Raw genomic sequence first — 24,828 nt, 5'->3', positions numbered from 1 at the left:
CTAGGCCATGCCAAAAGGCAAAACCAAACCAGTTTTACTTCGAGCTTGCCCTCAGGCTGGATCAGCCCCACATACGGATTCCTCTCACCCACAGACAGGGTGCTCTGAGGCAGGACAGACTTAGCTGGAGCCCAAGGGTTTGTTCAAGGCTCTGAGCCCTCCCTGCCTGAGAGCACACACTCTGCCAAGGCACCAGTTCTTCTCCACAGCCCTCCCCACTGGAAGAAAAAGCCACAAAACTCACGAGGAGAGCATCAGGGGGCAGCTGATCCTGGTGTAACACATAAACCTGGGATGCAGGCAGGTTATGCTGCAGCCCCCCTGCTCTTCCACGCTGCCTCAGGCACCACAGATCTACTTAAGTCCTTCTTCCTTGTGTTCCTTTTAGGGAGCAGAGGGATGGGGACTTCCACTGTGCCTAATGTCCTCTTTTCCTCCCCACAGGATGGCCCTCACTCCTCTGAGGGACCCACCAGCCCTGCATGCTCAGTTTTGGGTGCTGAGCTGCTGGTGCCAACAGCAGAAAAGAGGCATCAAATCACTTGGTTTAGAGAGGCAATTTGGACACCCCACTGATATTTTCCAAACATTTCTGGGCCCCACTGGGATGAAACCCATTCATTTCAGTGGGCTTTGGATGATTTCCTACATACACAAAAGTTGAAAAATCGTGCTTTAAAAGAAATGCTGAAGTCAAATTGGGAAATTTTAATGATTCTCTTTGTATTTTAATTTGGTGGCTGTATGCTGACAATATAATTAGAGAGATGCTATGTTAATTAATGCCAGATGACATTAGTGGGATGGCAGAAGCATCCAGTTTTGCAAAGAATAGTTCACAGTTGAACTGTTCATTTCTCCCCACCGCATTTTTAGTAGAGAACTATATTCAAAAAGTCAGAGACAGCTGAATTAAACCAAAAGTCAAACCATGCACAAATACCATGTATCTCAGCATGTTATTTTCAAGTCAAATCTAATGTTATTGGAGAAAAATACATTATCCATGTTTCCTTTAGGGCCTGCATGTTTTCAAAAAGAAGGAAGGTTTGCAGGACCTTGTGCTATTCTTGAAGTGGGTAGTCGTCAATGAAGTTGCCACTGAAGCAATGGAGCAGGACCCAGACTTGTGCTTTACATAGCTGAGCACCTGAAATGTAATTTTTGGTTTAGTGTTCGTGAATTTCTTGGAGTCCATCCAATAATTTGAAAGAGATTTGCAATGATGGAGCAATACACGTTCACCTTCAGTGTGAGCCCACACCTGCTGTACTAATATTCTGAATGAGTTCAGCTTCTTTAGATTTCAATCTATAAATGTAAAATTACTGGAGCTCCTCAGACCACTCCAGGAAATCTGACAGGGCACTAAAGTCACCATCTTGTAAGAACTATAGCCTTTATTTTAATATAAACTCATATATTCCAAACATTGCACATGTAGAGACATTTATCTATACATGCAAATATTTATATATTTAAGTTCACTGTATAAATGTCTTGTAGATTCTGTCTTGAGTAGAGTTAGTGAGTTAAAAGTCTTGGGGAATATAATTGTATCCTGCTGTGTCAGCAGACAAAAAACTGCAAGCACATTTGTACTGTTCTAAATAGAACCTAAAATGAAAAATCTTCTGTAGGTGATCTCAACAAGACAGCAGCAGAAGGAAGTTGGCAGGAATTCCTTAAAAGTCTTAATTTTCCTGGGGGGAGAAGAGGCAAAGGTAAAACCTGAAGGCTAGTAGATCCCAAATGGAGGTATCACTACCACCCTTGGCCTATCTAAAAGTAAATTCCCTTTACTAATATTCCTAATTCACAGCAGGCAAACCTGAATTTGCACACAACCCATTACCTTTCTGTGCTAACACTTCACTAGCTTTGCATCTGCTTTGCATAGAGTTCAATGCCAGGAAAACCACAGGAAAATTAACTCTTGTCCCAGCTTGTCTGAAGCTCTCTGCTAACAGGGAAAGCTGACTATTCATCCCCAGGCTGGAGCTGAATTTTACATGTCCTGCCCCCACAGCCCACAGCTGCTGACAGGTGAGGAATGCTCCTGTATTCTCAGAGTGAAAATGTCACTGAATTCATTGTATCATGTTCAGGAACAGGCAAATCTGAGCACTGTAAATGTGGGATTGTACTTGGCCTAGTGCTGGCTATCATAAGGGAGGCATCTTGCTGGAGTAAGGAGCTGTGACTGGTGTTGCCCTCAATGTTCCATGTCCATGGAGGATCCAGAAGACAGGGACTGGAATATTTTATTGCCATTGTGAAGAAACACTTGAATTGAAAATTTGCTTTAACTTAGCAGAAGTATGTAGCTGCAGCACACTGAAGGGTTCTGGGATCTGAGGGTGTGCATCCTCTTTGCACGTGTTCAGAATTCTTGGTGCAAATTACACCAAAGAAACAATCACTAAAATGAACATGGTAAGTCAGAGAAAAACACTGGCACAGAATCTAAGAGGTTTTCCATCACTTGTGCTTTCATATTAATGCAGTGAATGGGCTGGCACTTAATGTTCTTGATCAGCTCATTTATTTGATCTTGTTTTCAAACCATTCCACACATGAGCATGAGAAGATATTTCTAAATTAAATGCAAATACAGCAAAAAGCAATTTCATAATAGACATTTATAAACAAAATCTGTGCACAAGAAAAGCAGCTTTGCATTCTGCTTTTTCCAGAATTCTAACAATTCATTTTCCCTCCACATGACACACAAAAGGATTGTTTGCACATTTTACTGAGATCCTATGGAGATAGGACAGCACAAGCTGTCATCAGGACCTGAAGTTTTCATGGAGAAGGTTCTGCCAACAGCAGTTGCTCTCCGGATACTCTTCTGATCCCAGCTGTGGCTGTGTGGGTTCAGGGTTTCCCACATCCCAAGCTTGTGGTTGTACCACCAGACTACTTGCTCTTTGAAAGCAAGTCTGAATTTGGGTTTTACATCTGCTCATGTGAGGCAGCCTAATTAATAACCCTGATTTGCGAGATGATCTCATGTTACTCTGTCACATGGATTTTTGTGAGTTTTTTTTTTTTTTTTATTGTGGCTGTTGGGAAACTACCTAATAACCTTTAACGCAAAAATTGCCAGGTTACTGACACCCAATTTGTGGGAGAGGGGGCATGGGAATCATAAAAAGTTTCCTATCCCTTGAAGTGCCCAAGGCCAGGTTGGATGGGGCTTGGAGCAACCTGGGATAGTGAAAGGTGTCCCTGCCCATGGCAGGGGGTGGGACTGGATAATCTTTAAGGTCCCTTCCAACTCAGGCCATTCTTTGATTCTATATTTCAGTTACAGGGAGTTATGGTTTTAGCCTTTTAATAAGAAATTATGCTTTACTATGCATCTGTTAACTTATTTAAAAACCACAAACACTGAGTTTATTAACTTTTATTCAGAGCTAAAAAATCAAACCTTGCATTTTATTTTGAAAGCTGACCAACTTTATTTGGCTGGTAAGTGTAGCAGCAGTTTCACAAAGCCTCTGCTGACATTTCCATGATGGATAAAAACCCTCTTTATCTGGAACCAGGCACTGCCTGTCCAGGCAGTCCCCATGTCCCCTCAGCATGAGCCTGTCCTGAGCCTTATGGTGGCCCTTGTGCCTCTTCCCCTCCAGCTCCCCATGGGCAGTGCGGGAAGGGGGAAACGGTGAGGAAATGCTGGAATTGTGCACGTTTCCCTTCACCGCCCTCCAGCACGCCCTTCCCGTACAGACTCTTCCCAAATGTCTCCTTCCCAAAGCCTCTCCCCGGCCCCAAAGCCGCATCCTCTGGCCCCATGGAATCCCACCATGGACGGGACCTCAGTGGGGCACCTGGTGCCACCTCCCTGCTCCAGCAGGGCCATCCCAAAGCACAGGGCACAGGATTGCGCCCAGATGGCTCTGGAATAGAAAATCCTTCCAATGAAGGAAATTCCCAGCCTCTCTGGGCAATCTGTGGAAGTGGTTTTTCCTCCTGCCCAGGTGGAACCTCCTGGCCTCAGTCCCTGCCCGTTCCTCTGGTGCCATTGCTGGGCCCTGGAGCAGAGCCTGGGCCCTGCTCGGAGCCCTCCCTGCAGGCAGGGACACCCAGGAGGCCCCTCTCGAGGCTGGACAGCCCCAGCTCCCTCAGCCTTTCCAGTCCCTAAATCACCTCCGCAGTCTCCGCTCCAGGAGCTCCGTGTCTCCCTCACGCTGAGGATCCCAGGACTGGACACGGGAGTGGCCGGATGCGGTCTCGAACCCGCGGCTGCCGCTCTGCAGCGGGAGGGCGGTGCCGGCGCTGCCGCAAGGGGCGCCGGAGCGCCGAGCGCATCGATCGCGGCTGTCCATCCGTGCATCGGTGCTCGGCTCCCTGGGCAGCGCCCGCCCAGCCCTGCCCGTCCCCCGCCATTTCGCACCGGGACGGGAAGGGAAGGGAAGGGACCCGGAGCGGGAAGGGAAAGGAGAGCAGAGGAAGGGACGCGACGCGGGCACGGCGGGTGCCGGGAGCTCCCGCGGCACGGCCAGCCAGGTACCGCCTATCCCCACCCCGCCGAGCCGGGGCAACCCTCTCCCTTCCTTCCTTCCCCGCTTTCCCTTCGAGGTGGGAAGCGCAGCCGGCGCCCCCTTCCTCCGCCGTCGCCGTCGCCTCTCCCGTCCCCTTTTCCCCCTCCTATCCCGCTCCCCCGGCGCTCCCGCCGGCATCCCCCGGAGCCGCATTCCCGGTCCTTCCCGGCGGGAGGGGACAGGTGGCCAACGCCCTGCGGGACCCGGCTCTCGCCCGAGACATCCCCCACCCCTCCCTGAGCCCTCATGGATTGTTTTTTTTTCCCTCACCCCCTCTCGTAAATCCTTAAACCCGGAAAGTTGGGGCGGCGCGGGCGCGGCGCTGGCGGGGGCAGAGGGAGCCGGGGCGGGGCGGGCGATGCCCCGGAGCCGCGGGGGTCCCGCAGGCACGGCTCGCCCGGCGATTTAAAATTAATAAAACCCACCCTAAACTGTGTCGGGAAAGCCGCCGGAGAAGCCGTGCTCGCTTCGGCTGTCCCTGTCGGGGCACAGGAGGCTGTGAGCTTCATCCCGAGGGGAGCTGGGACGCTCCGGGAAACCCGGGCGGGCTCCGCCAGGCACCGGGAGGAAGCAGCGGGGAACTAAATCCCTGCACGGATTAATTCCCTGCACGAAATACTCATTTCGCTTTTCCCGGAATTCAGTGCCTTTTAAATTAATTTAGTGTGGGATTAATTTTTTTTTTTTTATACTTATTTCGTGTTCTCTTAATCTCGGTGTGACCGCTGCCTGTCGGCCGAGTGCCCGCTCTACATTCCCTGTGTGTGTAATGTTTGAGGAACAGCATTCCCTCATCCCTTTTTGTCTTGTCTTGCAGGGAGGGAGCTGCTTCCCGGTAATAGTAGAGGATCCTGACGCTGAATGAGAAGGCACCGGCAGCATCCTCGTTAGTGGGAGCCCAGCTCTGCTTAATGTTGGTTTCTTTGTCATCAGGTCTGCTAAAAAATGACAGAGTATAAACTTGTGGTGGTTGGAGCTGGTGGTGTAGGCAAGAGCGCCTTGACAATACAGCTAATCCAGAATCACTTTGTGGATGAATATGACCCCACAATAGAGGTAAACACTTCCATCTCATACTTTTTGTGAGGGGAGATTATCAGTGAATAATGGTGCTTGTTTCCTTTTGATACTTACCACAAGGACAGAGCTTTATAGTAAAAAGAGCTCAGAGATACTGTTCTGCACTGGAGACAGAATTGCTGTGCTTCTTGATCTGGCTGTGGAACAACAGCTGCAGTAACAAATTACCAGTTTTGATCAATTAAAAGCATGGTGTTAATTGCCATGTATCCTTGGGCAGTGTGGATGCTTGTGTTTAGGATCTCCATGACGAAGTATTTGCGAACTCACTTGAAAAAGCTTGGTTTAACCCTTCATAGCTTTGTGCAACCTCTTAAATGGGACATTTTTCCTTAGATAAGAAGGAAAATAAGTGGTTGTGAAATGTGTGTGCCAGTCTTTCTGAGCTCCTATCACTGGGATCTGTTTCACACAGGGAGAAATCTGTCCTAGGATGTTGTAGTGAATGAAGCAAAAATTGGAGCCTGTTCTGTTTTGTTTTTTCTCTCTTTGAACACACCAGTACGTGTTTCCCCACCTAGAGGAGATGTTATAAGACAGCTTCTGGAATAGGCTCTTTGAAATACATGGCTCAGTACCTTAAAGTTTGAAATTGTATATAAGCTTTAAAAGTTGTGCTGTTTTAAAGGTTCATAATGAGCAGGCAAACTCTGCCTTTTAAATACAAGAAAAATACTGGTGTTGTCTGAAATCTCCTGTGGATCGTTGCATTTAACAGCCTCAGACTCTATAAAAGGAGAAATGACACCATAACTTAGCCCAGGTTTTTATGTTCCCAGCACTGAAGCTCTGCATCTCGTGACTTCATTTATATGTTTATCCAGCAAGGCACTTCCAGGCTTACTTGAAGGAATCACAAGGGTTTAAATCTGGGCTTAAAATGGAGACTTGGGAAGTGTGTAGGTAGTGATTTTCAGGCAGACACAAGCAGGAGGAGCCAGTGCCCCGAGGTGGCACAAATTCAGTGGTGGTACAAACAGAGATGTGTTGACTTGAGGTTCTTTCCATTTGTCTCCTTGTCTGTCTCTTGCATGGCCAAATGACATTTTGCTTGCAGAGGGTTTTTGACTAGACTTGTGCAGAGAAGTCTGTCTGACTTACACCAAGCAGAGCAGCTCTTTCAGTTACTGAGATCTGAAGTTTTAAAACAACAACCCCAAACACTGTCTAAAATCACAGCAAACTTGCTGAGACGAGGAAGCCAAATGGTATTTTCTTTTTTTCTGCAAAATTACCTTTGGAGGCTGTTGGCCTTGGATGCTTTTTCATGATTACCTGGGTTTCTCTTAGGTTAGAGGTGTGTTTAAGAAAGTGCTGTGCAGGCTCCATCTTCTAAGTTGTCACTGTGTGTTCAGTCTAGGAACACAAACTTAAATGCCAGTATTCCTGGAGCACTTGAGGGATTTTGCTATTCCAGCAGCTGAGTGATTTGAAGGACATTAATGTAAAATAATAAAATGGAAATACAGTTCCTTATAGAATGAACCTGAAAGTCCCAGAACTGTGTCTTTTATTCATAGAGTCATAGGCTGGTTTGGGTTGGAGGGAACCATAAAAATCATCTTGTTCCCATAGGCAGGGACACTTTCCACAAGACCAGGGTGCTCCAAGCCCTGTCCAACCTGGCCTTGGCCATTTCCAGGGATGAGGCAGCCACAAATTCAGTGCTGTGTCCAGAATCCATGTGTTCTTTAAGAATGACACCAAATTAACTGGTAATTAAGCAGCCCAATAGGTTTTGCCAGTGTTCACATCTTGTCACATGCAGCAGCATTCATTTCTACTCCTTTTACAAGTTCTTGTCTACTAGATCCTGTTCTTATCTTGTAAATTCTGAGGCCTCAGGGATGGAAACTGTATTTTCCTCCTCCTGGTACCTGGCTCTGTGTGTGCTCACGTGTGGGTAAGCAATATTTCAGTGCCAGCAAGTGCAGGCTGTGATTTGGAGTGGCAAACAAATGAAAATTTGGTTTAAATGCTGAGGTTCATGCTGGGGCAGAATCCACTTGGTTGAGCAGGGTTGGTGATGGTGCTTCCTGTGTGGGTGCAGTTGTGATGCTGATCAAAGAACAGTGTAGAGTGGGCTTTAGGCAGTATGAGGAGATAAGGCTAAAATTGCCTTGATTGGTGAATAATTAGGATAGTTTAGTGGTGTCACTATTGTTGTTTGCCACTTAGTACTGTTTGTTTCATTGCAATGCAGCAGAATATTTCTTTTCCCTGCAGATAATCATGCTGAATAATTTGGGGTAAGATAGAGAAGATAGTTTAGTGTTTGTTGTCCGTGGTATATTTCATAACTACACAGTTACTGAATAATTCTAGGTATTTCCTGTGATTAACAGAATGAAACTCCACACTTGTAAAATTCTCCTGTTGTGAAGACATAGTGTGGTGCAGCACAGGAAAAAAACACACTAATTACTTAATCACAGGCGCCTTTACAGTGTTAATTTTGCTGCTGCTTTTTGGTGGAATAAACCTAATGATTCAACAAATAACCTGATTGGAAAACGTCAAATTTCAGGGCCTGCTTGAGTGCTTTATGACTTAAATCTGAGCAGAGCAGATGGCAGGGCAGGGGGAGGACTGAGAATGAGTGTTTGGGTGGCTGCAGTTGTTCAGACATCGATGCTTTATGTGTGTTTCACAGTCCAATGCTTTATTTGAAGGAGATGTCCGAGCAAGGATTTATAGCCAAGTAATTTTAAGTGTTTTATTTTAAATTAAATGGGCAGCAACCGTTGTAAATCTGGCTTGAGCAGCTGGGGCAGTGCCCTCTACCGGCCGAGGCTGAGCAAATCTTACTTGTGCTCCCTTCCATTTCTTTCATTTTTAGCTTTTTTACGTTTTCAGGACGTTTCAGCCCTAAATATGTGTCGTCTTTTAAATGTCCCAGAGTAAGAGCAGCTTTCCTAGCTGCTTGTCAGAGGTTTGGAAATTGGATTAGCCAAATCCCTCGGCTGATTTAGGAATACTGATATTTAAATCCGTGTTCTTAAATGACCTGTGCCCTTGTGAAACAAGCACCAATATTTAGTAATGGCTGAGTCTCAGGAGCTGTGATATTTTAGCATTAAATCTCTGGTATAATGGAGTTTTGTGGAGTAATAATTACTTGCCTAGATGGGATTTATTAAGCATTGGCGATTTTTTAGCTAAATTCCGTATATAGTGTAAAGCTGAGATTTCATATCATATATTCTTATCAGTGCTTGTGAGCAAATGGAATTATTACCCTTTTAACATAATTCTTGCTGTTTTTTATGGCATGTGGAAAACCAATAAAAGCAGGTTATGTGATCAATGAAATTTTTTAAAAGTTACACATAGTATACTGGGGAAAAACTGGAATTTCACATTTGAAGCTGGGTAGGAATCAGGAATTAGTCTTCTAGTTTGCATTTTGTTTTTACTTAATAGAGTCAAATGTGAATTTCAGGTTTGGTGTATGTGAATTTCAGGTTTGGTGTTTTGCAGGGAGAAGGGGAAAAAGGCAAAAAAAATTAATTATTTCATTTGTCTGTAAATCATAAGCTTCAGTTTTCTCTTCCACATCTTTCTTTTCCTTCTGCTTCAAATCCCTTCACTAGGTAGTCACTAAGATTTTCTCCCCAGAGGTGACAAAGCAGCTAAGCACCCCAAAATAGTAATTTTTGTATCTGTGCTCTGCTTTATGCTGGTGCATCTTTGCTGATACTGCTAACATGGTAGGCAGTTCTTAAAAGTGATTTTCTTTTCTCTTAAAATGAAAATTACATAAAGCTTTTGTTTAGCACTCAGTTGAGGGGAATTTCTTTCCCTTTGAAGTCCTTAAGATGGAAAGGAATAGTACAGGCTTTTCAAGAACTGCTTTTCATATTTTTGAACTAGCAGTCAAATTGCAAGAAGAGAAAGTGCAAGCTTTGTAAATATGTCTGGTATAATGAAAGAAGTTCTGCTAGAACTGTGGTAAAGGTGTCCTAGGACATGGGGGATCTGCTCATGAATGGAAGTGTTGCAATGAAGATGCATCCTTAGGTTTGGGGGATTTTGTAATTTTTTTCCCTTTAAGCAGCAAGGTAGAATATTAATTATATTTTAAAACACATTGGAGCTTGTGTGTTTCTCAGTTGTATCAATATTTAAACATGGCTTAAAAGTTTCTGAAGTAACTTCCCCACTTATTACCTGATCACTGAATTTGCACTTCTGTGAAATAAATAGTCTAAAAATCATGTTGGAAGCAAACTTCTGTCTTTAAGGTAAACAGTAGGAATTCTTTTATCTGATATTGTGAGCCTGGATGCCATTTAACAGGAAATGTGAGGTTACAGAATTGATTTGGTTTAAAATACTGGCTTTTTACAGTTATCTCCTGCTTGTTTCTTAGCATGAGCAGCAGGGGAGAAAAAGAGTCTTATAAAATTACAAATGGCTAGAAATTGCCTAAGAGTAGGTGTATTGTGCCCTAAAATGGGTACAAAGGAAGGAAGGTTGTTCTGAATTCACCTTGCAGCTGGCTAGAACTGCAATTTAAATTCTTTAATTCCCTTCCCTTAGCTTAGGTTCACTCCTGTATGGTGTCAGAACAGCAGCAATGTTGTGTTAATCTCGAGCTAAGGCAGCTGAAAGGTGACAGCAGGAGCTTGTGTTCATACCTGTTATTTGTTACAAGAGCTGCTTACTGGGAATAATTCACACTGCTGCTTGATGACACCTTTTCCAAGCTCATTGCTTTATTTCAAACACAGGGTGTTTATAGAAATTACTGGGCATGTAATGCTCACCTTCTTGCTGCTGAAGCTGTGTGCTCACAGAGGCCTAGCACCTAACAGGGATGTAACAAAATCTGGCTGGTGGGACTTTGTACAGATTTTAGCCACTTGAGTCAGTGACCTGAAAGCTTTGATTTGATAGCATTGAAATAATTTGTTCTGACATCTCTGTGAACCAGCCCATCAGGGTTTTAATATGGCTCTGTTGGTCTGTCCTGCCTGAAAAGCTTCAATTTCAAATATATCAGCTCAACTTTGATAACAGCAGATAGCATTATGCACACCTGCTCAGGCATACAAAACACATTTCCTGTTCCAAACACTGCAGGCTTTTTATTCTTCACTTCCTTTTCAGTGACAAAGATTTTTGGAGTTGTCTTACTTGTGTATTATTTCTAGTTTATTATTTTGTGCATTCTTGTAGCATAGAATGAGGGACAAATTGTGGTTGAAATAACAAAATTAGTAGATTTTATTGTATTTAACTAAAAATAAAATTTTATTTTAATTAGCAAGTTTAAGCACAGTCAGACCTTTTCAGTCACTCTTACTGCTGCTAAATAATTTGATTATCTCCAGAATTATTGATGTTCAAAATCTTACCTGTTTGTGATTAACCAAAGTGTATTTTTTCCCTAGGATTCCTACAGGAAGCAAGTAGTAATTGATGGAGAAACCTGTCTCTTGGATATTCTTGACACAGCAGGTCAAGAAGAGTACAGTGCAATGAGGGACCAATATATGAGAACAGGGGAAGGCTTCCTCTGTGTGTTTGCCATAAACAATACAAAGTCTTTTGAAGATATTCACCATTATAGGTGTGTATATGAAGAGATAATCCACCAGCTCTTGTTATTAGGTGGGAAGGGGGCTTGTTCTTCCTCTGGATAATACAGCAGTCTCTCATGAAATAGGGAAAATCTGAAAATTAACAATATTGCAGCTTATTTGTGCATCTGTTATCTGGAATTTTGGGTAATCTGAAAATCTGCCTTGCTCATAAATGAGGTGTAAATTATTGTGACTTAGTATTCTGATCAAGACTTACCCAAAGATAAATTCTGTCCATTCCATTGATAAAATTGTTTGCTAAGGTGGAAAAACTGAAGCTGTTGTAATTGTACAGACAGTAATGTCAATTGGTGGTTTTGTTTGGGGCTGGAGGGGGAAATACCTGGGGGTGTTGTGAGAAGAATAATCTGTGTGAGCCCTGATGCCTGAGAAGGACAGACACACAAAACCAGAGCTCCAAAATGACACTAAAAACCAACTTTTACTAATTTCTTCATATTATCTTGTATGAAATAATTAGTTAAGAATTCCAATTCATGCTTTCTCTGTCAGCTACACTAATTTAGAAATAGAAGCAGTCTCTGGTGATTACCACAGCAGATAATTTATAACTTAGTACCTTACTGTTATCCTGAATTCTCCCTGGGTATTCTGTTAGCAGCCAATGCAATTCCCACCAAAGATCACTGAGTTCATCAGCATCAGCCTGAGGTTAGTCCCAAACACGTGTTACTCTATCCACAGTTAGGTAGTAATAATAATAATAGTAATATCACAGATGGGTTTCCTGTGGGTTTAGAGGAGGAAGGAAAAAAGGCAAGAAAGGTGTTGGTGTAAGGGGAAGAAGGAACATACAGGTTTTCATGAGGAATTGTTGTTTTTAAAGAGAGTTGCAGATTAGCATAAGACCTCCACAGTTTATTTCAAAGAGTGTTGGGAGTTGAGTCTGGAATTTCTTCTGTGCATTGACAGACCTGTGGGTGACCTTCCAGGCTTGAAGCTGAACAATCATAAGGAGCTGGAAACAGTGTCTGTTTTAATTAAGGAACACACTGCTAGATTATTTGGAAGGCAGAAGTAATGAAATTAATGATTTTTATTCAAGATTCCTCACAAGTACATCTGACATCTTTCAAGATCCTTTCTAACTAGTGCTTGGAAAAACTCTTACCAAATAGCTCTCTGTAGAGAGCCAGACCAGTGGTCTTCAGAGTTTTATAACCCCTAAGTGCAGAATTTTTAATGCTGTCCTAACTTAAAGAAAAAAATAAAATCACAACCTCCTCTCAAATCCAAACCAAAATCAAGACAGCAGGCACAGAGCTTTTGGCAGTGTTTTGGCAAATGAATTGAGTGTTCAGGGTTCAATATGAGAGGTAAGTAGTAAGATTAATACCAGAGTTTGTTAAGCTTATTCTGATATTAGCTGCTAAAAAGCGAAAAAGATATTTTTAAAAAACAGTGTAAGGACATTAACCTCTACAGTAGTTTGTAAAATGTCAAGCTTTTGGTTGGTTGATTGGTTTGTTTTTGTTTAGTAAGATCCTAAACTTGATGGTGACAGGATTGGTCAATATATTGTAAAGTGGCTTCCAACAGTGCATGTTGCAACAGTGCAGTAGATTAACATAAAAAATGGTGTTCAACTCTGTTAATTTAATATTTTAACTGTTTTAAAATCTACTATATAATACTTGCTAAATGCAGTCTTCTCTTTTTCTTTGTTTTTAGGGAACAAATAAAGAGAGTTAAAGACTCAGAAGATGTCCCAATGGTGCTAGTAGGAAACAAATGTGATTTGCCTTCCAGAACAGTAGACACAAAACAAGCTCAGGATTTAGCAAGAAGTTATGGAATTCCTTTCATTGAAACATCAGCAAAGACAAGACAGGTAAAGCTCAAAACTTCCCAGATGCAGAGCTCTCACCTGAATTACCATCATGTTAATTATTCCAGGCATTGACATTTGCTTAGTCATATCAATGGATGCATCTCTGCAGATTGGAAATCCTTGGGGTGTTTCTTCTTTCTGTCAACTTGCTTATAATTGGTAATTGTTCATTGATGAGTGATTGATTGGCTTCAAGTGGGCAGACTCAGAGTGAGACCTGGCCTGCTGTTGCTCTCTTCTGTCAGGTGGTTGCAGCATTCTTGACCTTGTGAGAGGTTTCAATAGAATAAAAGCACTTCTGCTTAGAGGTGAAATGCTTTTTTTCCCTTAGCAAGAGGATTAAACAGACAAGCAGCTAATTATTTTATTCTGATTTATGTGTTTTCGTTAATAACAAAGGAATTTTTCCTTGAGGCATTGATTCTCTAATTAGGGAGACATGCTTGATACACCTAAGCAATCGACCTTAAGGCTATTTCTGAAGTTCCTGAATTAGTTGTTTGTGTAAAATGATACTTTTCCTAAACTTTAGAGCTCACTCTTGATCTGTTGAAGCTCAGTGGTCCTTTCAGTGCTTCTCTTGGGCTGTGTGAGGACACAGGTGACAGAGTGGCACATCTGAGCTTTCAGGAGTAGAGAAACTTTATGGATAGAGGTGGAACTGGTTCAGTCCTTCTGGAAGAAAGCAATCTTGAAGAATGCTGGTTGGTGGCTTCTCTTTAAAGAGCAAAGATTTTACTGTCAGTACAAATTAGAACAGGCGTGAGTGGCTCCTACTCTGCATAATCAGGAGTGTTATGTGCAGGTTGTGAATCAGAAATTCAGGAGATAAATAAGGGCAGAATGCTGCAGTTGGAGTAACTGCTCAGAATTTCTGTAGAGGTCCAGCTATATCACTTAGGCAGAATTTCCTCATAGCTTGTAAGGCATTTTTTGAGCTGAGAAATTAATATTTTATTAGTGCAAATTTACTCCAGCTACCCAAGTTTTTGACAAGTTGAAACCTGGGCTAATTAGTAAAACTTCACTAAGCAATGTTGACTTCTGGCAACAAAGAAAGTCTGTTAGGTAGGATTAAAAAAACCAAAGCAGAATTACCAAACTTGAATGACTGAGAATAAATTAGGCCACACAATTGTCCTGAAGAAGGGGGGCATACAAGTGGACTGAATAATGACACTGGCTTTGTTTGGAAGGTGGCTGTCATGGAGATAGGAGGGTGAAAAAATAACTCTGAAATTAGGTTTGAAACAACAGTGCTGCACCAACATCTAGGTTTTACTTTGTTCAGTCTGTCTTATACAGCATCAGGCTTTGTTGGGGAAATACTCCTTTTGCATAGCCACTTCTGTTAAAAAGGATATTTGGAAACTAAGATGCCCAGTAGACTGTTCAGAACCTGTTGGATTCAAAAAGTTGGCACCACTAGGGATGGCTGCTGATTCTTTCTCAGTGCTGTTCGGAGCTTGTTGTGCTATGAAATTCCTTCATAGGATTCCATGTAAATAAAATATGTTTGAGAAGAGAAAGAACTGGAATTTAGTTATAGCAAGAGGATCTAAATATTAGTGTATGTGCTTGTATATGCATGTGTGTGTGTATGTGCATAGAATGATTTTTCAGTCACACTGTCATATATATAAATATATGTATGTGTATATATCCATACATACACACACCTTCTTCAAAAGTAATTTCAAATTAGGGGAGTCAAACTATTTTGGCAGCTGCAAATGGCCCATGGACTGTAGTTTTATTCACTCTTTGTCTAAAGTCAATCTATAAATAAAACTCTGGTCCTCTCTGTCCTCATGGAGACCTTCCAAGTATGAACAGATGCAGCTGGTGGTCTTCTGGAGTCTGTGGAAACTCTGCCCTGAATCTTTCAGAGGAGGAACCTTCTTTTCCATTCCTGTCCTCACCTTCCACCACATGGAAACATCATCACTAATGCCCTGCTGAAAGGCACCATTTTCCTGCCTCTGCCCTTTCCTGTGCCCAGTTCTGCTGGAGCTCAGAGATCAGAGGGGATCAGAAATGTTTCTGCAGAAGGAAACTGGGAAGGTGGGAATAGGAGGGAGTTGTCAGAATAGACTTTTTTGATTGCCAAGACACTTTTTTAAAAGGATGGCATTGCATGCTCACACAGAATGATGTCTCAGCTAAGTTTTAAAGATTTTCACAAATTCAGGCGAGGACAGAAAAGAATATTGAAATGAAGTACAGAAATAAGCTGTTCTAGAAATTAGTGTGTTTGGGTTCTGACTGAGAATAAAGATGTGAACTTCAGCTCACAGCAAGAAGATTGTGTTTTAAGCCAAATCCCTCTGTGAATTTTCAAACAAATCATTGAATTCATCAGTGAAGCCTTGCCTTAGTGGGCCCTACAACTTGGGTGTAAGGCTACAGATTATTAATATTTTCTATTGGACCACTGACTGAAATCAGTATAATGTAATTTATGAAAATTAGTCATAGTCCTGTTTCTGAATGTAAGCAAGTGGCAGTACTGGTGGTTTTGCAAGGCAATGAGCATTTACTCATCCTTTCACAATCCTTATGGAGAAGGGGATGAACGGCTTAGGTTTATTTTGATTGCTGATTTTGCTTTTCTCTGTTTGACATAAGCTTTATATAGAGGTTCTTCCCTGTCTACATGAGCATGTAGCTCCCAATATTGTCAATAATATCCATGAGAGATGAGGGACAAACTTGATTTATCTCCACCAAAGCTGCACCTGCCATTCTTTATTGGGCTTCTCCTTGCCTGGCAGTTACACAGGGCAAAGCTGTAAGGCCAGACCGCCCCTGTGTGGTTTGACTGTAGGGCTTTGTTTCCCTTGGAACACTTCAGCTTTCCTGCTGCTATTGGATTCACAGGGAAAGCAGATGAATGAGCATTATTGCAAGCATAGTAAAGGGTTTCCCAAAGTTTGAGGTCTCATTATTTAGAATACATGCTTAAACTCACTTTTGAAGTGTGTAATGAAGAAGTTGACCTAAATCACCAGAATGCTGTTAAAAAAGCATTTTGGTTATTTCAGGTGTCTGATGTACAGTGGGTTAAACCCCAGCCTTGTGATCAAACTAAGTTGAGAACCTGTGCCTGCTCTGGTGAAGTAACTGGGGCAGTATTTACAGAAATTCATTCCTACACATCAGTTAAAATTCATGGGTAACTGGTAACTCAGTTTGCTTGAACCATTTTTTAGGGGTTTGCCATATCTGTTGAATGATACTGTATCACTCCAAGCCATTTTTAATCCAGTTCTCGTGTACAGATTTCATCTTAAAGCTTTGTTTTCAATGAGCTTTAGCTTGGTCAGACTTTCTACACTGGGGGTTGAGTTTTTTCTTGTCACTTGCCTGTTGTAAGGCAGAACTTTTCTGGAAGGGCTTAGTCCTCCCCCAAGGACAAAGCTCCAAGGGTAGAAAGTTTTGGTTGCTTTTAGGAGATCAGCTGTGATCAAGTGTTTAAGGATGGGCACAGAACAGTTTAGAGTTGTCAGGGCTAACTTTCATTAGCTTCCTTTAAGCACTACAGAAGTGGAACTTGGGAAAATTGCTGTTTGGGATACTTTGGTCTGGGTTTGAAACAGTCTTTCTTTGTACATAGCCATGTTTTAAATGCAGTGTTTGGCTGTCATTCAGGAGGCAAAAGCACCTCAAAAACATTGCCTCAAGGTCCGGGGTTCCTTGGGCTGTTTAGATTTTGAAGTTTCAATAACTGCCCAGGGGTATCTTTGCTTCCTGCTCTGACAGCTAAAAGAACTGGTTACTCCCATTTTATTTATATAGTCATTGCTTATTGAAGGAAAAAAATACTAGAGAGTCTTAAATTGGTATTAAAGTGACTTAAGTTTGTAGGATTGGCATCTGGCTCTTTAAAATGTCTGTGCTAGTGCTATAGGCAAATATGTGTTTGTTCAGATTTTCTTTCAGAATAATCTCTTTCAGCAGGGTTCATTAGTCTATTCTTGGTGGTGGCAGTAATAGCAATTTCTTTTCTCACTCTGTGTCTCTCCATCTCTCTGCATTGCTAAACCAAATTACAGCTCCTGCTGGTGATGGGAAAGTTGGCAATAAGTGTTGACTCAACAATTGTTACCTAATTTTTCATGTGAAAGCTCCATAATCAAATTACATCTTTCTACTTCAAAACAGATTTGCAAAAATGTTGATTTTTGTACAGCCTGTGCTTTGGCACATAGCAGCTGATCAATGTTTGCTGTTTCCACTTCAGAAGGAAACTTCCATTCCTTTCAGCAAAACATGGAAGTATGAGCTTTACTTGGATTTTCCCTGTTTTAGTGGTTTTGATTACATTTTGCAACCTGACAGACCTGGAATGTAAGACTTGTCCATACTTGACTACATCCTGACAGGGCACAATATGCAAATACAGGGAAATACAATCCAGGAAATAAATCTGATTCATTTTATCTTCAAATTGAAGAGGCTGTAGTTCAGAAGAACACTCAAAGAACCCTTAAAGTGTAAGGATTAAGCAGCAGTGTGTTAAAAATGAGTGTTCAGTGTGATAACCTGGGGCACAGGTCATGCAGAATGGCCCAGTAATTGTGGCAGTAAATGCTGCCTGGCTGTTGTTGTTCAGTGCAGAATATGAAGATGAAATGGAGAGAGAATTTATGGAAAATCTGCCAAATAAAAGCCCAGACTGCCCATTGGTAGTAATAAAGCTTTGGGGCTTAAGTGGTTGTGCTGCTTGCCATGATCAATCAGTGTGTTGTGGTTTTATTTTCAAATGAGTTTGTATTAAATTAATAACCCTGTTAATCTGATTGAGGACACAAGCACTGAGATTGATAGTGAGGCAGAGGAGAGATTTGCTCTCCCCTTAAAAAGCTGCAGTGGAACATTTTTCATCTTGTTCTAATAAGAACATCCTCACAGATTGATCTAAATTCTTAAATTTATGCACAGATACACTAATTTTGAAATATTTTAACTTAAAGCTGGTGCTGTATCTCTTTATATTGTATTTGGTTAAAGATGTCTTTAGTGTCTGTACATTTATTTTTTTTAATGCTTGTAGTGTCATGTCCTAGTGGCCTTAATGCAGAGCTGCAGAAAAGTAAGGTGTGAGACCAGAGAAGTAAAAAATGTATCTATGTGTCATCCTTGGAACACCTGAGGAGCATTTCTGCAGCAGATTAAAACCTGAGCAGCAGAATTTCAGATTGTTTACATTTAGTTGTTGTTAAGGCACCCTCGTGGTTGCTGGGTCTGGCCCAGAGGAACAGGTCAGGTGTGTCTTGCTGATGTAACAAAGCTCTTAAAGATTACAATAATGAACATTTGCTGCCATGGCTCAGATATCACTTCTAAATTTAATAGCACAGTGCTTGCTTTATGAAGTTAGTAGCTTTAAAAACAGCACTGCCCCAAATTTAGTATTCTTAGAAAATTGTATTTCTTTATGACCACTTAGGAAATCACCTGGAGGGACTTTTTTATTACTTTGTTAGCTTGATCCATGGATTTTTGCAAAGTTCTCCCTCTGACCTAAAGAAGAGAACATGAAGGAGCTTGCTTTTCTTTGCCCAAACAGTAACATGTTCTCACTTTGGCTCAAAACTGCAAGTGGGTGGTTTAACTATGTGAGTTCATAAGTACTCCCTAGCTCACAATCTAATAAGGTTTTGTGCCTCCTGCATACACCCATGCCCACAGAAATGTGGGAATATTCAGCAGCACAAGCAGTATCATTTTCAGCAGTGGAAGAAAAGAAGTCTTGCTCTTTTTTAGGCCCAGTGTTACCATGCACAGAAGAAAAGCAGGGCTGGAAGCACAGATATTCACAATAATCGGTAATCAAGAAATTAAGTTTTTATCAAGCAGCAGATGAGCAAGCCCAGCATTTTAAATGCATAAATGGAGCTCCATGTACTTCTCTCAAGTAAAGCTCATAATTTCAGTCGTTTTGTTGTGGTTTTTCCCCTTCCATGGGTGTCCCAGTTTGTCTCAATCATTAACAAAGCCATTTTTAAGGAGTTGTGTTTCACAATGCAGAGAGTGGAGGATGCTTTTTATACATTGGTGCGAGAGATCCGACAGTACAGAGTGAAAAAAATCAGCAAAGAAGAAAAGACTCCAGGGTGTGTGAAAATTAAAAAATGCCTTGTAATGTAACAGGGTAAGTTTGTAATGTACCAGGGTAAGTGTTGCAAATCACTTGCCAAATAAAACTGATTGAGGGTGTCTTGCCAATCAGACTTTTTGTGCCTGATCAATGACATAATTTCAGATATAAAACCAATCACATTTCAGTGTCCTCAATATGGATTTGCTTTGTTTCGTGGGGTTTTGATAAATGGATTAACAAGAAGTCTTTACTGAATATTGAATTTTCCAGCTGGGAAACGGAGGCACTGTTCTGAGTGAGAAGAAGTTAGGAGGAAGGAGTTTTATTAGGAATATATTGGAGATGCTGTTGAGGTGAATGTTGGTTGAAGCTTCAGGCTGATAAACTGAGGGGAGAAGATTATAACACAAGTCCTCCTCAGATACAGAAATAGGAGATTCCTAATCCAGCAAAACAGTATTTGACTGGTCTACAGGATTTTTTAATTCTCAGGCCCTTCTTTATGCCCTGCTATTTTTATCTTGTTCTTCCCCAGCTTAAAAAATTTACCTTTACCACTTCTGGGTTTTTTTGTGAACTGTAATGCCATGAGTGATCCAGATTTAGACAAAATAAGGTTTCACCTTTTTTTGAGAGCCTTTACAAGAGGTGGGGGTGAAGGAACACTGGAGGAGGAGAGGAGACTAAACCAAAATCAACAAGAAAACACCAAAAAAATCCAATACCCAAATTCTCACAAAATCTTTTTTTTAATCTATGTATTCTGCTGTAAGAAAAAAGGGAGGAGGTGAGGACAGAAGAAACTGGTATGGAAGAAGTGCTTGTCTAAGTCACTTCCAGTGCTTTTTGAGTAAACCATCAGAGCAGCTCCTTGCAGATATTCCTATCCCATTAATTCTTTACCTCCTTCTGCACCAGTGCAGAGAGTGAGTTGTTACTCCTTATATACTTGTCTGGATGGGGGATGACCTGGAATTTTCCCATTCTGTAAAAGAAAAGCTGTTCATTTTTCAAGGTGTGTGTTTGTACTTCAGAATGTGTGGTTTGGGTTGTATCCTCCAGAGACTGTCACAGAGTGGGAATATTCTCCTCAGTGAGGGAGTTTTGTTTCTCTTTCTGGGGAAGAAGTTTTGATTCATATCAGTTTTTACTAGATCTGCTCAGGCTTGTTAAGTGATGAGTGACTGCTCAGAGGTAATTATTTAGATTTTTTTTTATTTTAATGGAGTCCATTTTCCTGGAGATGTTCAGGAAATGACTGGATGTGGCACTTAATGCCATGACATAGTTGACAAGGTGCTGAGCAGTCAGAGGTTGGACTTGATGAGCTTGTAGGTCCTTTCCAACCTTAATGATACAATTCAGCCACTTTGTGACACTCTTTGCATCACAGGTTTCCATTGCAGGACATTGGAAACCTCAGTCATGAAGCTCCCTAGTATTGCATCCAAATACTACTAAAATTGATGCCATCAAAACACCTTGTTTTATCCTTCCCTGCTATCAAAAAACAACAAAGAGAAGCTGGGCAAGATGACTTTTGATGAGAACAATAGAAATTAAGTTGCTCAAGCCCTGTAACCTTCTGGAAGTTACTTGGTGTGTTACTGATGGAACCATACCACAAAGTAGAGTTTATTTTTTTTATTCTGGGACTTGGAAGATGCTGAGTCCTGTCTGCTTTCCCTTCCTGTTGGGAGAATGGGAATAAGATGGTGGGAATTGTGGTTTTCAGTGGAAAAATTTTTGCAAAATGTAGGGTTCTTATTTATGTCTCAGAACATAAATGGCTTTCCTTCTGCCAGCTTCCTGCTTTCTAGTGATGTCCAAGAGAAGTATTTTTGGGGGGGTTTCACACCTTTTTTTTCCCCTATGAAGGAAATCTGTCAGCAGTGGATATCATTGAGTTTTGGATATTTGTTGCTGTGTGTTTTTTAACCTGAACCCTGTTTAGAAAATAGTCTTGGATCTAAAGCTCTGGAACTTCAGGAGTCTGCTTAGGGAAGGAATTGTTTGCCTTTATTCCCAAGTGAATTCTGCATGGTACTGATGGGCATTTGCAGCAACTTTGTATTTAGGGAGTTGAGCTGGAGGAAGCATATTCCAAAATTATTGTGGCATAGCTGTAGTTCAGTAGTGATTTGAGTGGAATGACAAGTCTGATATTTAAACCAGCCTGGCTTGTATTACTTTCCAGTCAGTAAAAAATTTAATTATTTCAGTCTGATGTGTAGTAGGTGGCTAAGGAGAGCAGCACCTGATGGTGTGAAATTTTAGACTTCAGAAACAGACTGCAATGACACAGTATTCACAGTATTCTGTGAATAATCAAGCTGGGTGGTTCAGAGTGTTTTTCTCCTTCTTGGAATATTGTTTATCTTCTTGCTGCCTGTGGGATGCCTTCCTAAGTTCTGTTAGTCTTGCACAAGGAAACTGAAAACTTTGACTGCCCAGACTGCCATGAGCTGCTGATGCTTTCCAAGAGTTTCATTCCTTTGGCTGTTACACAGTAAAGCAGAAAGGACAAAACATCTTTTACTCTATTTGTAATTTCCAGCTAGCAGGGAGAAATTTCCAAAACTCCATGTGAAATCCTCAAAAGAACTAATTCTGTGAAGGTGTCAGATTTTTAAAATAAAAAGCATGCTACAAGCAGACATCTAAATAATGTAATTCAGGTTGAGCTAGGTTAGTCGTGGAAAGTTTGAATTACAAAAGTTCTAGATGTGAATTTAAAAATGCTTAAATTCTTGATTCAAGCTGCAATTTAATGGTTTCTCTCCATAGTACTACAGAAGTGTACAAATAACTTCTGTTGCTCGTGACTGATGCATATGTGTGTATATATATTTAAAAAATACAAGAAAGAGCTCCTAAAATTTAGAACTTGTTTAAGGGTCATTTTTGGCACTGGGATTTTAAGGAATTCCAAATTTCTTACGATTTTTTGTTATTGCCAGCCAGGTTCATTGCCTGGTCTGATGCATGGTTGTGGTGGTGCTGCCACATCTGCAGCCTTCTCTGCAGCCATGGCACCATGTGGGGCTCCAAAAGCAAACTTGTGGCCAGGAGCAGGCTGTTCCTGTGGGATCAGTCCTGCTGTTTCTGTTCCCCCTGCCCTTTGGAAGAACAAGGGCCAGGAGCAAGGCCTGTCAGTGCACCTTTAGGGAGGCTCTGGGGTTCAGTTCTGAGCCTGCACAGGGAATTGTGAGTTTCTAATCTGAGCCTGGATTTTGTGCTCTCATTCAGTACAACTTAGCTTCCCCAAAGGCTTGCACACACAATAAGTGCATTGTCAGGGGGAGGAAGGTCAGCTGCCTGCAGTCCCTCCCTACTGAAAGAGCTGACTGGAAAGGTTGGCAGCTTTTGATCTCACAGCATTGATGCCTTAGGGACCTTCTGCAGACACAGTATCCACTACTTACATTTAAAATTTAATGGGCAGGCTGAAAAGTGAAAGACCTCCCTTTACCTTGTGTTCTCCACTTCTAACTCAGAAGTGATCTAGGCATAGTTTTGTTTTTCATGTTCTATTAATGACCTGAATTGAAGATGAATTGTAGCAGGACCAGACATAATCAATAATTAGTGAGGCTTGGTCTGCAGAGGTGTAAATGCAAGGATGAAAGCCAAGTCAGTTCTGCAACCTGCTCTAGTGAAAAGTGTCCCTGCCCACAGCAGGGAATTGGAATGAGAGGATCTTTAAGACCCCTTCTAACACAAACCATTCTATGATTCTATGTTGCAACATGTGCTGTATTTAACAGATCATCATCTTACGAGGTAGGAAAAAATGTCAGCCTTGATTGGGAAGTTGTGTGTTTAAAGGTTCATGATAGCATCTGGGTATTACCTTGTACAAGTCATTTTCTCTGCATTTATTTTAAGACAAGTTTAATGAAGGAAGATGGCTTGTTTGAATACTTAAATTGCAATTTTAAGGGTGTCTCATTTGAAGGCACCAACTGAAAGCCAATTCTGAAAGGTGGTTCGGTTCTGTAAGACCATGTGAACTGTCATGAGTAGAGGTTGTTCTTATATGGTTCTTGCGTTTTAAGAATGAAACTTTGTTTTGTTGTGATTCATTCTTAGTGCTGTGCTCATCCTTAATGCTGAGACCTGCAGTGCAATCATGAACTGTTGCTACTTCTATTACATTTTCATACTTGAACATTGCTAAATATTCTCTTTGTGCATTAATGCTGAAGCTGTAAGCAAAATACACTGCTTCTCTCTAAAGTAATACCAAGTATCTTTAATTTTCCAAAAACTAATGAGTGACATGACCTTTTACAGAGAGAAAGCTGTTCTCCCACTAGGCATGCTGCATCAATTTTGTATTGGTCAATAATGCCTCAAAATGTAGAACAAGTTGTTTGCAAGGTCTTGTAATATGCAAAAGTGTGCTATTAATACTGGGAGATACACTGCCAAGGACTTTGAACATCAGTTGTGCATAAATGTTTTATGAGCATGAAGATTTTAAATAAATTTAGATTGTGCTGAGTGCTGCTTTTTAAGTGAAGCTATTTCACACCTCCCTGTTGTTTGGACTTTTGATGGTAGGTTTCATCACCACTTGGAGTTTGGCTGAAACAGCAATGAATTAAGTGATTTTTGGCTTTTTGTTTTTTCAGAGTTCATTTTCAGTTCCTTACTGAAGTAGGCATAGAGGAGGAAACAAATAGTGTTGGGTTTTGTTTTTTTTTTGGCAGCTTGAAGGCAAACTTGTGAGGCTGAATTTGTAGACCCAATTCTATAGTGATGCATTTGGCTGCTGTGATAGAGTAACATTTCTCAAAGATATAAGGAGTAAGGCAGCAAAGAATCAAGAAAATGTTTCTCTTAAGGATTATTAAATGTAAGACAAGACTGACAACATGAGTACTTTAGTGGGACTCAAAGCAACCTCAGAGCAAGGCCATAAATTGTTTCCCATAATTAAGTTGTTACAAAGTACATTGTACAACATTGTAATTGATATTGGTCCATGTCAGCCTTTTGGATATGCTGGTCTCTCTAGATCAGAGTTAATTTTAGTCAGCTGTAATTACCTCTGAAAGTAATGAGAAACTACTCAGTGTGAACAAACTTCAGCTTTTGTGTCTGTAGCTCAGATCGTGGAGCCATGGAGAGTTTAAGTGACTATCCAGCACCAGAGAGAATGTGTTTCAAGGGTCCTTAACTTTCTAAGTGAATAGGATGATTTATCAAATAACTGATCATTGGAACATGGGATTGATTTGATTGATTTGCATGTGTAAAGATTTATAAAACTGTGGTGTGATTACTATACCAATGTGCCTGAGAAATGATCAGAATGTGTGGATTAACCATAACTATGTCCTTGGTATTGAATTATTGGTACAGATATTAGAATTCATATTCCAGAGCTGTATATAGATTATTGAAGCATAAGTAAAGATGCTTCACAACTTCTCTGTGAGGATGCTGAAGTCCTGACACAGGTTGCCCAGAGAAGCTGTGGCTGCCCCATCCCTGGAAGTGTCCTAGGCCAGGTTGGATGGGATTTGGAGCAACCTGGGACAGTGGGAGGTGGAACTGGAGGATCTTTGAGGGCCCTTCCAATGCAGGCCATTCTATGAATCTGTGATAATACATACTTACAACCTAATTGTGAGGTGCTAC

At 41.3% G+C, this 24,828-nt stretch overlaps 1 protein-coding gene across 2 annotated transcripts in view; it reads left to right on the top strand.

The window, feature by feature from the left end:
• Nucleotides 1–4,349: 4,349 nt before the first annotated feature.
• Nucleotides 4,350–24,828, top strand: part of KRAS (KRAS proto-oncogene, GTPase) — a 24,402-nt gene continuing 3,923 nt past the window's right edge. The window contains exons 1-5 of one of the 2 annotated variants that reach the window (XM_064701082.1): nucleotides 4,350–4,518; nucleotides 5,371–5,388; nucleotides 5,487–5,609; nucleotides 11,030–11,208; nucleotides 12,914–13,073. In XM_064701082.1, coding sequence (XP_064557152.1) covers nucleotides 5,499–5,609; nucleotides 11,030–11,208; nucleotides 12,914–13,073 — 450 coding nt within the window. In that variant the 5' untranslated portion in view covers nucleotides 4,350–4,518; nucleotides 5,371–5,388; nucleotides 5,487–5,498. The remainder of the gene's footprint in view (nucleotides 4,519–5,370; nucleotides 5,389–5,486; nucleotides 5,610–11,029; nucleotides 11,209–12,913; nucleotides 13,074–24,828) is intronic. The other variant, XM_064701088.1, reaches the window with a different exon arrangement.

The sequence above is a fragment of the Zonotrichia leucophrys genome, chromosome 1A (assembly GCF_028769735.1).
Source record: "Zonotrichia leucophrys gambelii isolate GWCS_2022_RI chromosome 1A, RI_Zleu_2.0, whole genome shotgun sequence".
Classification (NCBI taxonomy): Eukaryota; Metazoa; Chordata; class Aves; order Passeriformes; family Passerellidae; genus Zonotrichia; species Zonotrichia leucophrys.
This window is presented reverse-complemented; position numbering and strand designations above follow the sequence as displayed.